Consider the following 17,544-nt stretch of genomic DNA (forward strand, 5'->3'; position numbering starts at 1 on the left):
GATCACTTCCTATTTTAAATCTGATTTACATTCAGCAGGGAGATTACCATGAGTGCTGCAGGCTTCCCACATTGTGGGCAGAGAAAATCTGAACAGGGTGTTTTGACCAGAATTGGTATTAGCCATTCCACCTCATCAGATAATGAAGCAGTCCATGCCCACATGCAGCAAGACCTGGACAACAGTTAGGCTTGAGCTGATAAGTGGCAAGTACCATCCGGGCCACACAAATGCCAGGCAATGACCATCTCCAACAAGGGATAATCTAATCACCTCTCCTTGATATTTAATGGCATTCAACAGTATTACCATCGCTGAGTCCCTTGGCATCAACATCCTGGGGGTTACCATTGACCAGAAACTTAATTGGACCAGCCACAAAAATACTGTGGCTACAAAAGCATGTCAGAGGCTGGGTATTCTGTGGCAAGTGACTCAGCTCTTGACTCCCCAGAGCCTTTCCACCATCTACAAGGCACAAATCAGGAGTGTGATGGCATACTCTCCACTTGCCTGGATGAGTGCAGATCCAACAACACTCAAGAAGCTTGACACCATCCAGGATAGAGCAGCTTGTTTACACACCATCCAACATCTTAAACATTCTCTCCCTCCACCACTGGTGCACCGTGACTGCAGTGTATACCATCTACTAGATGCACTGCAGCAACTCGCCAAGGCTTCTTCAACAGTACCTCCCAAACCCGCGACCTCCACCACCTAAAAGGACAAGGGCAGCAAGCGCATGGGATCACCACCACCTGCTAGTTTTCCTCCAAATCACACACCATCCGTTCAAAATCCTGGAACTCCCTACCGAACAGCACTGTGGGAGTAACTTCACCACACGGACTGCAGCGGTTCAAGAAGGCGGCTCAATAGCACCTTCTCAAAGGCAATTAAAGGTAGGCAGTAAATGCTAACCAGCGATGCCCACATCCCATGAATGAATTTTTAAAACTACATCCCTACCCCATCTTCCTCCAACTGCTGCCCCAAAAATGCTACAAAACGAGTTGTAAATGGGACGAAAATCTCAGCCATAACCTTTTATACTTTCTGAGTATACTCATCAGAGAATGTTTAGAGAAACATTTTTATACATCAGGGTACAAAACATAGCTTCAGACACATCATAGACTAAGGATGTGACATGAATAGGCATTCATGCAAAGAAGAAAGGGTGGCCTGATAGATCTAGCAATAGTGTTGGGCTTCCAAACACGTAATTATAGCTACTATCTTGATGACACTTTCTGCAAGCAACGATGTTTGAATGAGTTTGAATATTTAGTAAAGCTGCTAAACAATGCATTTCACAGCAATAAGGACTATCTCCCATCAAACAATTATCAGGTGCTCCTGATGACATTTATAAACAAGATTCAAATTGTACCACAAATGCCAGATGAGGGAGGAAGCATAGCCTCAAGAAGCAACAAGAAAGGAAGTACAGACAGAAAACTAAGAGGCAAGAGATGGATGGCACAGTGCTGCATAAAATTTAGGTACCTCAGTAAAGTCAGAAAGTTAGAAATGAAACAAGGCCCAGAGATTTGTCTCGGGTGGTGCAGCAAAACGAGTGGAATCAGATCAGCCGCCAGGTATGGGCAGCGCCTGATATTCAATTCCATTGCAGTCCATGGAACTGAATATCACACCAATCCGCTACTACCCGTATTGCGCCACCGCCCAAGATAAACTTTTATTCTTTGATGTAACTGGTACTTTGCTATCATTAACATAAGATAAGACATAAGAAATAGGAGCAGGAGTCGGCCACCTGGCCTCTTGAGCCTGCTCCGCCATTTAATAAGATCATGGCTGATGATTTTGGACACAGCTCCACTTCCCTGCCCACTCCCCATAACCCTTTACTCTCTTATTGCTCAAAAATCTGTCTCTCTCCACCTTAAATATAGTCACTGACCCAGTCTCCACAGCTCTCTGAGCCAGAGTATTCCACAGATTTACAACCCTCTGAGAGAAGAAATTCCTCCTCATCTCAGTTTTAAATGGGCGGCCCCTTATTATGAGAATATGCCACCTTGTCGAGCCCCCTCATTATCTTATATGTTTCAATAAGATCACCTCTCATTCTTCTGAACTCCAATGAATATAGGCCCAACCTACTCAACCTATCTTCATAAGTCAACCCCATCATCTCTGGAATCAACCTAGTGAACCTTCTCTGAAAAACCTCCAATGCAAGTATATCCTTCCTTAAATATGGAGACCAAAACTTAATGCAGTACTCCAGGTGTGGCCTCACCAATACCTTGTACAGTTGTAGCAGGACTTCTCTGCTTTTATACTCTACCCCTTGCAATAAAGGCCAACATTCCATTTGCCTTCTTGATTACTTGCTGTACCTGCATACTCACTTTTTGTGTTTCATGCACAAGGACCCCAAGGTCTCTCTGTACTGCAGCACTTTGCAATTTTTCTGCATTTAAATTATAATCTGCTTTTCTATTTTTTCTGCCAAAGTGGATAACCTCACCTTTTCTTTCCCACTATACTCCATCTGCCAAATTTTTGCCCACTCACTTAGCCTGTCTATATCCCTTTGCAGATTTTTTGTGTCCTCCTCACAATTTGCTTTCCCACCCATCTTTGTGTCATCAGCAAACTTGGCTATGTTACACTCACTCCCTTCATCCAAGTCATTAATATAGATTGTAAATAGTTGAGGCCCCAGCACCAATCCCTGTGGCACCCCACTAGTTACTGTTTGCCAACCGGAAAATTATCCATTTATCCCGACTCTCTGTTTTCTGTTAGTTAGCCAATCCTCTATCCATGCTAATATATTACCCCCAACCCCGTGAACTTTTATTTTATGCAGTAACCTTTTATGTGGCACCTTATTGAATGCCTTCTGGAAATCCAAATACACCACATCCACTGGTTCCCCCTTATCCACCCTGCTCGTTACATTCTCAAAGAATTCCAGAAAATTTGTCAAACATGATTTCCCTTCCATAAAACCATGCTGACTCTGCTTGATTGAATTATGCTTTTCCAAATGTCCCACTACTGCTTCCTTAATAATGGACTTCAGCATTTTCCCAACGACAGATGTTAGGCTCTCTGTGTACTACCTAATGCTGTTCTGCTCGCGAAAAATAAATACATGTCAAAAACAATGAATCACAAATTCTCCAGTACTGGATTATTGTGGGATTATAAGAGCTTATAAGAACCCTGCTTTCTTTATGCCAATCCACTGACACATAAAGGAATACGCAAAACAACAACATGAAACAAGTATGGTTTCTGATATAAGCAGATAAATACAATAATTTTCCATGAAGACCACACCACATTGGCCGGAATTTCACCCCCAAAAGACAGGTGTTTTGGAGCGCAGGGGCAGTTAAAATGTTAAAAATGGGATTCCCAACCTGATCCTGCTTCTTTTGGTTTTAATGGAGGTGGGATGGGAGCAGGCGACCAACCCACTCCTAGGAGGCTGTACCTCAATTTAAATATTGTAATAAAGCTGGAAGCCCATTTTTTAACCTCCATTTTGAATTATGAACTGGTTTCACACAATTCGTGAAACCTTGCATTTAAACTGAGGTGGGGACTGCTGCATCCGGGTCGTAAGTGGCTTTATACCTACCTCCTGGATCCAGGCTTACTACCTTCCCCCGTGATTGGAGACACCCTCATGAGGCCTCCAATTGGCTCTCCAGGTCTCCGATCCCCACCATGAGCCAACGATGATGCTGAGGTTGGCCTCAATCCTCCAGTGGCCAGCCGCGATCCTCTCTTTCCCCACCCCCAACCCCTGCTGCCGATCCCTGATTCCTGGCCAACCCGCCCATCCTCCAACCACCCCGTCCCCCCTGCCAATCCCCAGCCGATCCTCCATATCCCTCCCCCCCGCCGATTCCTGATCCTTTGGTCGATCCCTCGATCCTCTAACCCTGCACCCCCCACCCCGTGGCTCCCCAGGCCAGCCCCATCCACGTTCCTCCGGCTGATCCCCTACAATCCACCACCCTCCCACCCACCCCCCCACACCCGCCCCCGGCGATCTCCGACCACCCCCATCGCTGATTGTCTCTTCCCCTCACTGATCCCCGGCCAACCCTCTTCGATGATTCCCAATCCTCCTCTACCGTTCCCCAACCCTGATCCTGCTCTGTCATTCCCCGATCCCACCCCTGTCCCCACCGGACCGACCTCTCACTCCCTCTCAATTTGGCTGACTGTGGGCGGGAATCCGTGGCCTCACATGCAAATCAGGCTCTGTCTTTAAAGTCGGTAGGGCCTTCAGGAAACGCGGCCTCCCCAGTTTCCTGCCTGCCTCGTTGGCCCCTCCGCCCAGCTTGAGAGAATTCCGACCATTGATTGCTTTTTTCCCCATAAAGTACTTCTGAATTTTTGGGAAGAATTAGTGACTCAACTTTTTGAGGTGATACTTTCTTGGCAATTTATGCCAGGTAAAGTTTATTACTCCTGACTGAGATCAGATCCAAACTTGTTTAGACACATGTACATTGTGGATTATTTTTAAAAGACACACAATTCTATATTAGTTCAAATAAGAAAACAAAGACTTAACAATTTTAAACCTTTTACAAAGAACATTAAGAATTATATCAGTAATAGTTGTGTACACAGACAGTAGCAATTATAAGAATAAAACCAGCTTTGAAACATAACTGATCGAGTATATAAAACCTCGAAGAAGCCGACAGAAGCTAAGGTAAATACAACAAGCTGGCATTTGTTGTGTACAAACCACAATGAAGACGAACAAGAACTACAGAACATACAAGGACTTTGTACCTTTTTGTGGAACTGCTTCCTGTACAATAGGAATCTGACGGGGAGCAGCTTGTTCAGGTACTTTTTCAGGTATAGCAACCCTGGCAACTCCAGGCACTTTAAAGACATTATTGTTATTGTAGACCACACCAATTAACAGAAGACATTTATACATATTTAACAAAATATATTAACAAACATTCTGCGCTCTCACATCTACAGAGATTCCTGTATTTTACAAGAAAATGGGTTGGATATTGGAAAGACCGCAAGGAAACTATCAACAATTGTCTTTTTGAGTTCTTACTAATTTCAAATGGTTCCTCATGGTTCCAGATTTTAAACTTATGCAATAACATCACAGGTTTATTAAGTGTTTGGGATACACTTAGTAGATGAATATATTTAATATTTTTAAAACTACCATAGTACAGTTGATGTTTCCATATTTTCTAATACATTTTTATTTTTGGAAAAAAGCATAAGAAAAGGTTCAAAGAAAATACAGGAAAAACTATGCAATAAATAGAAAAAAGCTTGATCATGATCTGGGAGCACAACAAACAATTACTGACGAAAGACATCCAAAGGAAGTGCCAAACTGCAATAAATGTAAACATATGTGTGACAAAACATTCAGCAACTTAGCTTCGAAAATCCACATGATTACCAATGGTCTCAAAAGCAGACTAATTAGTTTCAATAGATAAAATATTAAACTCATTTAAACATATTAAATTTTAAATTCTTTATGAAAATCTTAAGGGCAATTTGGTTTTCTTTCAGGTAACCTATTGCAGATTTTCTTGAATTTTTACACTAATTACAAAACAGTCAAGCACTATTTAATTGAGCGTAATGAGACTTCCACAATTAAACACAAACTTTCTCTAAAAGATGGGGACCAACACAAACAAACACAAGCAAGGAGACCTGAATTTACACAACAGTTAAGCAAAAACCAAGAAACAAAAAGACAGTGAAATAAATCATTAGCATTTTTAAAAGAAAAAGAACAATTACAAGGGAGATATTATTTAATGAAAAAATTATTGAAGAATAAAATGATAACAGGGCAGACCGCAATAATCACACTTGTTAAAAAACACAAGGCTCTGTTCGCTTTTGTACCTTTTCTTACATAAACTTCCTCTTCAACAGAAACACGTTCAGTAGTCTTCTTGGGAACCTCAGGAACTTTAAAAAAACATTTTTGTTTTACACCACTATTACTTCACTTGAAAAAAAGAGTGCATTTAAGAAATCCGAATGAAAGCCGATAACGTCCTGATTCTGTTTCAGTGAATTTGACCCATTAAAAAACACAGAAGTGGGCATAAATGTATGCCTTCACCGAAAAGTGCTGGATAATGTTGGTTACAATTCCATGAGCACCAGCAGCTTTTTGACATCTCACCCAAATATTCATTCTTCTTACGCAATAAGTAGCAGCGAGGTATTTAACAAGGTAACAAAATTTCATCTGTACCTTTCCAATGACTGATTTCCTTTTCCTCCAAAATCGTGTAAGTAATGTCTTCACTTGTCTTGTATATTTCAGAGACTTTAAAAGATTTAATTTGCATTAGTTTACATTTAGCAAGAGTATATTTCATACATAACACTTGAGACAAGACAATGGGCTAGAAATTCCACATTTAAGAATAGCATTGTTTTGTGGCACTAATTGCGAATAACGGCCAATTTTTTAATGCCAAAATAGTACCAAAAATATAAGGCCTAAGTTCCACCAAAGGTTTTTAAAATTTTGGCGTAGCATTAAAATACCACCGTTTTTAAGAACGGAGCTAAATTTTTTCACCTTAAAAATAATGCCTGTTCTGCGCATGCCCAACACTCAAAGCATTTAGGTTTCCAGGGTAACGCTGTTCAATGAAATGCGAGACACAATTGCAACTCACCGAGTTTGTTCACAAAAAGACAGGGCTCTCGGCAATCTTAACATGTCCTTAAATTGCATTTTCTGTTTGCATTTCGCCCCAGCTCCTTAAACTAATAACAGCTATAGTAACCTGAATTAAACAGGAGGGATTTGTTCACAAAACCCCAAGTTGGCAGGATTCCCACTGACCCATTTGTGGATGGCAGAGATTTTGGTCACCACCGAACTGTTCACGTCCTGTCTCTGATAATTTCACTTGTGTTTTACTATTTCTAACTTGCCCTTTAATGGCCCTCCATAATGTCTCAAGCATATCCAGCATTCATAAACACAGTAACAGCAGTTATATACTAGAATCTACAAGCATGTCTCTGTTTAATTCTGTATTGTACCATGTACTCCCTCTCAATAAAGAGCAGCAACTATCTAGAATGCTGGATACACATTTCTAGGAAACACTGTAAGCATTTTTAAGTAGTTTTTATATAAAATATAGGTTTTGTTCCCTCAAAAAGCTTCAACTTTTAGCTCTGTTTCTCAAGATGGTGCTAGTATCGCTAATTTCAATCAGACTCGACCAGGTAAGGCAAGCTTTTTCAAATCAGTATTTAGCACTGTCCTTAAAAATACCCTTATTCCACATGTACGCAGATGACACCCAGCTCTACCTCTACACCACTTCTATCGACCCCTGCTTGGAATCTAAATTGTCAGATTGCTTGGATGAGCAGGAATTTTCTCCAATTAAATATTGGGAAGACCGAAGCCATCATCTTTGGTCCCCCCCACAAACTGCGTTCCCTAGCCACCGACTCCATCCCTCTCCCTAGCATCAATCTGAGGGTGAACAAGACTGTTTGCAACCTAGGTGTCATATTTGACCCCGAAATGAGTTTCCAGACACATATCTGTGGCATAACTAAAACCATCTTTTTCTAACTCCATAACATTGCCCTCCTCCGCCCCTGCCTCAGTTCTTCTGCTGTTGAAACCTTTGTGCCTTTGTTACCTCTAGATTTGACTACTCCAACTTACTCCTGACCGGCCTTCCACATTCCACACTACGTAAACTTGAAGTCATCCAAAACTCAGCAATCCGCACCAAGTCAAGATCACCCATCACCCCTGTACTTTCTGACCTACAGTGGCTCCCAGTTAAACAACACCTCGATTTCAAAATTCTCATCCTTGTTTACAAATCACTCCGTGAACTCACCCTTCCCTATCTCTATAATCTTTTTTCAGCCTCACAACTCCACAAGATGTCTCCTCAAATTCTGGCCTCTTGAACATCCTTCATTATAACTGCTTAACCATTGGTGGATATGCCTTCAGCTGCCTGGGCCCTAAGCTGTGGTACTCCCTCCCTAAACCTTGCCGCCTCTCTACCTCTCTTTCCTCTTTTAAGACGCTCATTAAAACCTACCTCTTTAAACAAGCTTTTGGTCATCTGCCTTAATTTTTTCTGTGGTTCTGTGTCAAATTTATCTGTTTGTCTGTAACACTGCTGTGTAGCGCCTTGGGATGTTTTACTATGTTAAAGGCGCTATATAAGTAAAAGTTATTATTATTGGGGAAACTCACAAAAATGGCGTATCGTTGGGATTGACTCCGAGAGACGTTGCAAGAACGGTTCACAAAAAAATCAGCCCCCTTTTTTTTTTAAGGACGGTGTTACACCACTGGTGAAACTAGCAAAATGGCTTTAAATTTATTTAGCTCCAAAAAAAACCTTTTAGTTAAATCGATCCTTACGGTGGTGAATTTCAGGCCCAATATACTTTTACAAAGTAAAACAAGACATTTTTAAATTTATTAAAATAATTTCAATGAAAACACCAGAAGGTCAAAAAACAGATACACACAGAAGAGATAGATATACAGATAATTTAAATAATAAAAAAGAAGTGAGAACAAAGATAAGGAAAAAAAAATCGGGAAGACAAAAAGGACAGACAAACTGTAATGTTGAAAACGTATTTAAACTTGTATTTTAAATGTTTACTTTAGTTGCAAATAAAGCTACTCTTGAAATCTGAGTCACTTTTTTGCCTGTTTGTTTCAGTGTCATTGTGCAATATATGCTGAAAACAACCCAGGAAAACTGGAATTTTCCCCACACCTGCTTGCAACCTAAGAGGCTGATTTTACTATTTTGCCAGTGGTGGAATAGCAACAGTAGTGGATTGGTCACCTTTTATATACCCACCTGGTTTTCCATTCCACTAAAGTCAACGGAAAGGAAAATCACCCACAAAAGTAAAAATTACTTCTAAATACAAGTACGGATAGTATAAATATTTCTATAAAAGGCACACATATTATGCAAACATGCTGATCATAAAAACACTGGCCTATATTTTGCAGCCCCTACAGGTGTGCGTGCCTGTAAGGGCCACACAAGTGCTGGGTTTTCACGTGCAAAGTGCATGCGCGAAAACCTGGAACTTGCAATCTGTCAAGAATCTTCTTGACAGATCATCTATAAGCCTGGGAAAAGGATATCCGCGGGTGGAAAGTTGGGCTATTTTCCCAACTTCTGCCCAGCGAATGCCGATGAAATTCTTACGCCTGGTAAAAGCAGGCATAAGGTCTGTTTTTACGAGTGTAAGAGTTTAAATGAATATAAAAATAACTTTTTTTCAATCATTTAAACATTAAAACACCTGTAAAATAAGGTACATGCATTTTGCCCCTTTAAAATATTTAAATTTATTTTTCAAAAATTTAATTTTTGTTTTAAATGTTTGATCATATTGTATTTTAATTAATTTTAGATATGTAATGTTTAAAAAAAACTGTACTTGTTATGTTAATGTGGTTTTTATGTGATCCACATTCATACTTATGTACGTATGTACGGAATCCCCAGCAGTATGAATGGGGATCCCCCTTCTTTCATTGGTTGGGCCAGCCCACATGATCCCTGGGGTGTTTGTAAACCACCTGTGCCCCTGGAATACGGGAGCCTCTATACATGTCTACATCTACAGGCCCAGGAGCGAAAGTACCATCAGGTAGATTCGTAGATTTTTTTGCCATTCGGAGGCGTCCACCTGCGGGAATCCTCTGACCGCAAATTCAGACCATTATGCTATAAACATTATACACATTTTGATAAAGGAAAAGCATGCTTCTTAATGACACTTGTGAAACTTCTCAGATGCAATTAACCAGACAATTTCAGAAAATCGAAATTTGTTTTTATGGCATAACATGAAGAAATTACACAGCCAAAGTATGTTTCAATTATGCTGTTTTAGAATGCTGGAATATTTAGGATTTAATCATCTCCATAACTTTTTAAAATAAAAAAGATATAAACATGTTACCTATTTCTTCTGTCCATTCTTGTTCTATAACAGAGATGAGGAAAAAATATGTAAATAACAAATAATGCCAGCAAATTTGAGGAAGATGCATTTATACAGCTTACTAAAAAGTTCATAAAGAGAGACAAAGGACACAAAAGAACTTCAAACATTCAGTTAAAAAATGTGAACATGAATCCAAAATGTGGTTTTGACAAATAAACAATACTTAATTAAAATTTTGTTTTTGGAAAAAACATAAAATCCATAGATTCTCCACATAAACCAATACCCCTTTGATAATACATTCTGAAGCTAACTGTTCTTTTACCTGTAAATGATATTTTTTCAATTGGAATTCCAATATCAGGAACATCTAAAGAATACAAAAGTAGTGATCATTATTTTTGGTTCTTTCATTCTTCCTGAGGGCCAATTTTATCACTATTTTATTGAACAATTTACTGCAAGAAATGAAATTAAATTTCTAACTAGTATTTTAGATTTTAAAATCTGACTTACATATTGAGAAAATGTAAATAAGAATATTAACATCAATGACAAACAGTCATGTTAGAGGCAGCTTTTAAATTATTGATCACCAACGTATTTTGTGCACACTTACTGTTTTAAAGTTAAAATAAAGAAAAACAAATATCAGCGTATTTAAAAAATATTTGTAATAAAAGTTATTTAATACACCCACTGTTTATTATTGCTTAACAAAATTCTGATATTTTAAATAGGAGAAGATGAAAATTGTTAGTTCTGCTTATACTTTATTATAATATTATGGAAAATTTAATAACTTGAATATGAGATTTTTTAACAGATTACACACCGGGTTTCCTGGGCTGTAAGATGATTTCTGTAAAGATCAGAGTTTAGCATTAGTGAAAATTAATAAAATAATACAGGGAACATTTTAGTTTCATTAAAAAGGTGCATTAATTCTAATGTACCTACCTTGGCTTGATACATAAAGTTCTGCAGTACTTTTAGCTTCACCTCTTGGCTCAAGTTGAGCAATAACTGAATAAACTCCTGAAAAATACAATTTTATACTCCTGTATTTACCTTTATTTTATTTGAAATTAGTATTATAGTATTACATAGTATTTATAGCACAGAAAAAGGCCAATTGGCCCAAAAGTTCTATGCCGGTGTTTATGCTCCACACAAGCCTCCTTCCACCATACTTCATCTAACCCTATCAACATATCCTTCTAGTCCTATCTCCCTCATGTACTTATTTAGCTTCCCCTTAAATACATCTATGCTGTTTGCCTCAACTACTCCATGTGATAGCAAGTTCCATATTCCAAATACTCTCAGAATAAAAAAGTTTCTCCTGAATTCCTTATTGGATTTATTAGTGACTATCTTATATTTATGGCTCCTATATTTGGTCTCCCCACAAGTGGAAAATCTTTTCTACATCTATTCTATCGAATCCCTTCATATTTTTAAAGACTTCTATCAAGTTGCCTTTCAGCCTTCTCTTTTCTAGAGAAAAGAGCCCCAGACTATTCAGTCTTTCCTTATAGTTATAATCTTATAGTTCTGGTATCATCTTTGTAAATCTTTTTGTACCTTCTCAATAGCTCCTTTGTAATATTGAGACCAGTAATGAGCACAGTTTGGTCTTACCAAGATTCTCTATAGGTTTAACATAACTTCTCTGCTTTTAAATAAATAAATAACATAAATTAACATAAATTCTCTGCTTTTAATTTCTCCTAGAAATTAAACCCAGTGCCTTATTTGCAGATAGAATAACTAAGATGATAGATAACTACTGTTATAAAAAGAACATGTTTAATGGCTACACTAAACATACCTTCATCGTCTGTTGTGACATTATGAATAGTCATAAAATGTCGGCGACCATCTCTTCTGAAGCTGTATTTTGGACTTTCTTTCAGCACCACTGTATCTTTAAACCAGGTTACAATGGCATCATCAAAGGACACTTCGCATTCAAATACAGCGGACTCATGTTCATTCACCACAATATCCTGGATTGTCTTTGTGAATTCAATTGGTTGAGCTATAACACACAAGAGCAGAAACAATACAATACATATACAAACCCTAATCAGCAAACTACAACTAGGTTAAGACTTTTTGATAGAACTACAAACCTTCAACAATTAGATCAGCAGATGTTTCAAGATGTTCATACTTGCAAGTAAATCGGCCTTGATCCTCTGGTTTTAAGTCACTAATAGTGACTTTCTGCAACTTATCCGCAACATCTATGGAATATCTGCCTCGTCCCTCAATCCTGCTACCATTTCTAAACCATTCAGTTTTCAGGTTTGGTAAGGAAAACTGGCAAACCATGATACAAATATGCCCTTCCTTACCGGAAAGATTTTCAAGGTGCTGTTCAACGATGGGTTCTGGAGAACACAAACAAATGCAAATGTATATGAGTTTAAAAAAATGGAAACAACAGTCAGAATTGAAATTGCAAATATTACTTACCGACAACAGTCAGTTTAGCACTAGAGATATGTGGGCCACAGACAATGCGGAAGTTGCCTTGATCTTGCAGTGCACAGTTTTTGATTTTTAGGCGATGAATGTCACCATTAATGCTAATTTCATACTTGCTATTTGATTCCAACTTTTCAGTTCCTTTATACCAGGAAAGTTTGATTTCAGGATAGTTTATCTTTATCACACATTCAAACACTGCATCTACATCTGTACGTACAATTTGGTCTTCAATATCCTTGATTAATTCAATAGGCTGCAGAGAGGACAAATGTTTTTATAAATATTCGTTTCAAACAAAACACTGTGAAACACTAGACTGGAATACAACTTGAGGTCACTATTATTTTATTATAATGCAGATCTTACCTCAACCTTTTCTATTCTTTGCTGGATATACTGGATTAGTTCATTAAACTCCTCTTCATCAGGACCTCGATCATGCTCTTCCAACTCCTTAATAAAGCAACAAAGAATTAAAAGGCAGTGCCAAAAAAGCATAATAATCGTGGAAGATTTTTATTCTGCATAAAAACTATAGTATGTTCCATGGTACTAGTACATATAGAAATGATCAGAAAGTAACTCACCAGTCTGTGAGTTTCATCTCCTTTGCTGGCTTTCAAAAGTTCAATGGCTTGAAGAAGACCACGGAAATCAGTAATTCCATACATACGGGCATACTTTTCATATTCCTTCGGATCAACATTCCTTAGGAGTTCTACAATGTCAATATCCTTGTCTACTTCTTCTTCCTTTTGCTTGGAAGGTGTTCTTTTAAAATAAATGAAATATTAATTATTAATAAATGCATTAAATATTAATGCATTATTACTGCATTTAAAATAAAATGTACATTAAATAAATTGATGGACCAAAACTAAAATCAATATGACTAAAATTAATTACTTTGTTCCACCCATTACATGAAGTAGAATAAATAATCAAGAACAAAGCTGCCAAACGAAAGAAAAAGATTCAGTTACATAAAGCTTTATAAACATTTACTAATTTCTCTGGCAAACAGGTGAAATAAGCATAAAATGAAAAATGCTACTTTTAAATATCATCTGTTCACTTATATTACAAATCAAAGCTTTACCAATCTTATCTAATCTAAAATACTTACTTCTTCAGTTTAGCTCTGAAGTCTGTTTCAACAATAATTTCTTTCTTCTCCTCAATTTCTAAGCTTGCACTGCTTTCAATTTCACCAAATGTGTTAGATGCTACACATCTGTACTGTCCAGAGTCATTTTTTACCACTTCTTTGATTTCCAGTTTGGCCTCTAGCCCCTTTTGTTGTACAATAACTCGGCCACCATGGTTCATCTGCCTCCATTTGCCTTTCATCCATTTAACATTTGGAATTGGGTCACCACCAACCTTTGCAATAAATGTTGCTGTGCCCTCTGGAATGTAAAATATAATGAAGATCAATGAAGACTTCTTTAAAACTTTTACTCGCTCTATCTTCTCCCACCAAAGTCAGATCTATGCCCTAACTCTTTGCTGCCCTCTTTAATTGGGAACTGGGGTATGGCTCCTGCTCGTTAGTTAACACACTTGGTGGTGTGCTTAAACAACACAGTAATGGAACCCTGTTAAATGTTATCTTCCTTCCTGAAGATCCAACAAAGGTGATTAAACTACTTTTCTCAATGAGCTTGAGTGTGAATCTACTTTCAGTCTAAAATTCAAATGATCACTCTCTAGCTGACAGTTGATGGTATAGAATTGTAATTATTTGGCCATTTTAGCTTTGAAATATTTTACATCTTCCAAAATGTTTCTTTTAAGCAAACATTACACATGAGAGGAAATATTCTACAGTGCACTTACTTTCTGTTACTTTCACACTCTTTGGTTTCTCAATGAAGAAGATCTTGTCCGGCTGTGGTGGAGAAGCCACTTTCTTTGCTGCAGATTTTTCTAAACCAGAACAAGTTAAAATAATTTCAAATGTCAGAATTTTAGTATTTCAACGTCAAATTTCTCACAAATATACAAGCTGAATGCACCAATGACTGAAATGTCCGTCCATAAAAAGAAACATCAGTAATTTTTTTTTACATTAAAAGCAACAAAAATCACAATGAAAGTTTAATATTCTGGCAAAGCAGTTCAGGGCACATTTACGCTACAAATTTGACCTGGCCTCAATGTAGTTTCCACTCTGTGATGTAAATCTGGATAAAGGGTTTGACCTGACTCTATATAAGAGCAGCTAGACTCCAACCTCCAGAACGTTTCCTTCCATATAGCTCTGCACTTAGGTCAGATTCTGAATCTGAATTTATGCTGCATGAGCCTACACTGTATCACTGCCACCAATATCAACATAGTAATGTTTGAACAGAGAATTGCATTGATATTTTGTGGCTCAGAGCAGTTCTACCACACCCCAGATGATGATCTTGAATTCAACAATTAGGGTGGGGTAAAGTTTGTGTAGAGTGCAATATATTTGGTGTATGATTTTGAGTTGATCCTCCTACAGTTTGCTATATGTGGAGGTGGTAACAGTTTTGAATTTATATTTCATCCTATTCCTCTTCAGTTGGTGAATGGCCGAAGCCATATTCGCTGTAATTGAAGCCAAACCAAACATTTCGAGCTGATTTTGGAAAAAGCCAAATAAATATTGTTTTTTTAATAGGGAAGTGATGCTGCGTTCTGTGGAAGTAGGTCTGGTACGATATGCTTTTTATTTCGTCTGTTCACATAGAGATAACCGAGGTACATGATGTTGAGCAGTTGGAGCTCTACATTAGTATTTGAGTCTGTATGGTTTCATTGCACCTTTGAGAAATTGCTAGATATGAAAGCATTGGAACACATTAAATGAAACAAAGTGTAATTTTTCAGCTAACTCAACATTTATGATCTGACCCTTGTGGAAAACATGGTTCAGCCTTGTGATGCCTTTCTTCTGCCAGGTTTTGAATCTACTCATAGTGATTGTGGGATATTGTCAGCAAGGTATATGCTTTTCTCCAGCTGACAACATTAGAACAACTATGGGAGTTCCTCTAGCCTCTTCTAAGGGTCTATGAAAGGCAATCGACATTTGGGGCTGGGGAGTTGAAAGTGGATATTAATGCATCAATTTAGATATCTGAAGTCTGCCTCTAACCATACAAAATGGATGAATAATAACAAATCTGTGAAAAAGCTCCAAAAGCACCTCTGAATTGACAATGTACAAGAAGCTTTCACCTCTTCATCCAGTTGTGAGTGAGTGTTGTGGGGAGATTGTGTGGCAGGACATGGCTCAAGGTTGGGTTGTTTCCTCAAGGTTGGGTTGTTGAGAACTAATATGAGGCTTGGGAGCCTATAGATGTCTAAAATGCATTTGTAGTCTCTTGCCTGCCTACAGGAAGTTTGAGATGTACTTAGTATTGTTTGATTGGTCGGTCCTTTGGCAGCACCATTTGGAAGAGGTGAGGTAGTACATTCACACTCACTGACTTTTCCCTTTCCAAGAGTAACTGGTTCCTCCAAATGCTTAGGTCAATGTATGTGTTTGCTTGGGAAGCAAAGTAAAATTTATTTTCTACAGGGTTGAAAATGGATATTGCGGTGTAAATTTAGCTATCTGAAGCCTGGTTCCATACACGCAAACAAGTGTAGATTATAAATAATAAATCTGTGTAAAAGCTGAAATACACCTGGTATTGCAATCTCCAATATGCCACCATGTTTACAAAGCATGCTAGCAAGTTTACTGATGTAAAATATATGCTGAATTTCTTCTTTTTATTACATATTTACAATTACAGTATTCCTCTCTGTTTCTTTCTAGAACGGATGTGGATTCACTTGTAATACCTCACCTATGAGGGTTATTTTTTAAATAAAACTTTCCAGGACACCGTGACAAATATGCATAGCAATCATTAACAATTTAGAGAGGATATTATTTATTTGGCAATAAGGAAAACTGTACTGTAACACATCCATACTTTTGCTACCACTGAGCAATGAATGGAAGGTGCCTGTTTTCAGTGCATGGCGACTTTTGCTTATGTACCTAGAATCATAGAAATTCCCACATAGGAGGCCATTTGGCCCCTTGTGCTCGTGCAAGCTCTCCATGCAATACCATTGCATTCATTGGAAGAAGAAAGTATTGGCCAAGTTGCCTCCATGTTTTACAAATCTAAGATTATATGCTCCTACCCTCAAATTTTTATGATATTATTAATAGTATTTTGAAATGTGTGCATATGCACACCACTCACCTGTACAGATCATTTAACAAGATGTAACAAAAACAATTACAGACGAAGATGTAGTTTTGGTACTAAGAACACATTACAAAAGCCCTTATGCACATGATGCATCTTCTCTCTCCAAATTACATCTCAATTAATAATATATTGCAACATAATCAATTTAAGAACAATTTAACTATTGTACCGTATTTACAAAACAAAAATGGTACGCAAATTTATTTAGAATTGTGGTCAAAGGCACCTGGCATAAAACTTCAAAATGAAGAACTTTTGGAACAGAGAGGTGATGATACAGAGCACTGTAATGAACAGAGCTAGAATTAAATATAAATCTGACATTTCTTTTCTATTCAGTCTGTGAGATATGAATTGCAGTTATTTCAGTCTAAAACAACAGATGTCCAACTGCAAGAAATAAATCTATGATTTAAAATCAGAACCAGAATTATACATTTTGTTTAATTCTTTAAGAACTCAAAAGTAAGAAGCAACGTTCTCTTCTTTAAAAAAAAAGCACCACGTCTAGCTCAGCAAGAAGGTTTTGATCGGTTGCATGATCTGTGAGAACATCTTTAGAATTTTTGACTCACAAAAAATTACTATTGGCAGCTTGAGGCATATTTGACCATTGACAAAGCCTGGCTTGGGCATTGCTAATGGTAAACCAAGACATTGGCTAGTGGTTGCTCCAACCATATAGTGTCACCTATATGGCTGAGTGGACCTCCTCGGTCTTTCAATACTTCAAGTTAAAGATCTCAATCCAGTACTGAATTTTCCCTTAATGGAGTAAGACTAAAGAAGTTGG

General features: G+C 37.9%; 1 protein-coding gene across 2 annotated transcripts in view; it reads right to left on the reverse strand.

Annotated features, from left to right (window-relative positions):
- ttn.2 (titin, tandem duplicate 2) overlaps positions 1 to 17,544 on the reverse strand; it is a 413,561-nt gene that overhangs the window by 216,567 nt on the left and 179,450 nt on the right. For both annotated transcript variants that reach the window (XM_070875791.1, XM_070875789.1), the window contains 14 exons: positions 14,341 to 14,430; positions 13,628 to 13,910; positions 13,089 to 13,272; positions 12,868 to 12,954; positions 12,487 to 12,754; positions 12,141 to 12,401; positions 11,837 to 12,046; positions 10,963 to 11,040; positions 10,838 to 10,864; positions 10,328 to 10,372; positions 10,018 to 10,041; positions 6,272 to 6,346; positions 5,914 to 5,979; positions 4,804 to 4,899 (listed from right to left, as the gene is read on the reverse strand). In XM_070875791.1, the coding sequence (XP_070731892.1) occupies positions 4,804 to 4,899; positions 5,914 to 5,979; positions 6,272 to 6,346; positions 10,018 to 10,041; positions 10,328 to 10,372; positions 10,838 to 10,864; positions 10,963 to 11,040; positions 11,837 to 12,046; positions 12,141 to 12,401; positions 12,487 to 12,754; positions 12,868 to 12,954; positions 13,089 to 13,272; positions 13,628 to 13,910; positions 14,341 to 14,430 (1,794 nt within the window). The remainder of the gene's footprint in view (positions 1 to 4,803; positions 4,900 to 5,913; positions 5,980 to 6,271; positions 6,347 to 10,017; positions 10,042 to 10,327; positions 10,373 to 10,837; positions 10,865 to 10,962; positions 11,041 to 11,836; positions 12,047 to 12,140; positions 12,402 to 12,486; positions 12,755 to 12,867; positions 12,955 to 13,088; positions 13,273 to 13,627; positions 13,911 to 14,340; positions 14,431 to 17,544) is intronic.

This window comes from Pristiophorus japonicus, chromosome 3, assembly GCF_044704955.1.
Source record: "Pristiophorus japonicus isolate sPriJap1 chromosome 3, sPriJap1.hap1, whole genome shotgun sequence".
NCBI lineage: Eukaryota > Metazoa > Chordata > Chondrichthyes > Pristiophoridae > Pristiophorus > Pristiophorus japonicus.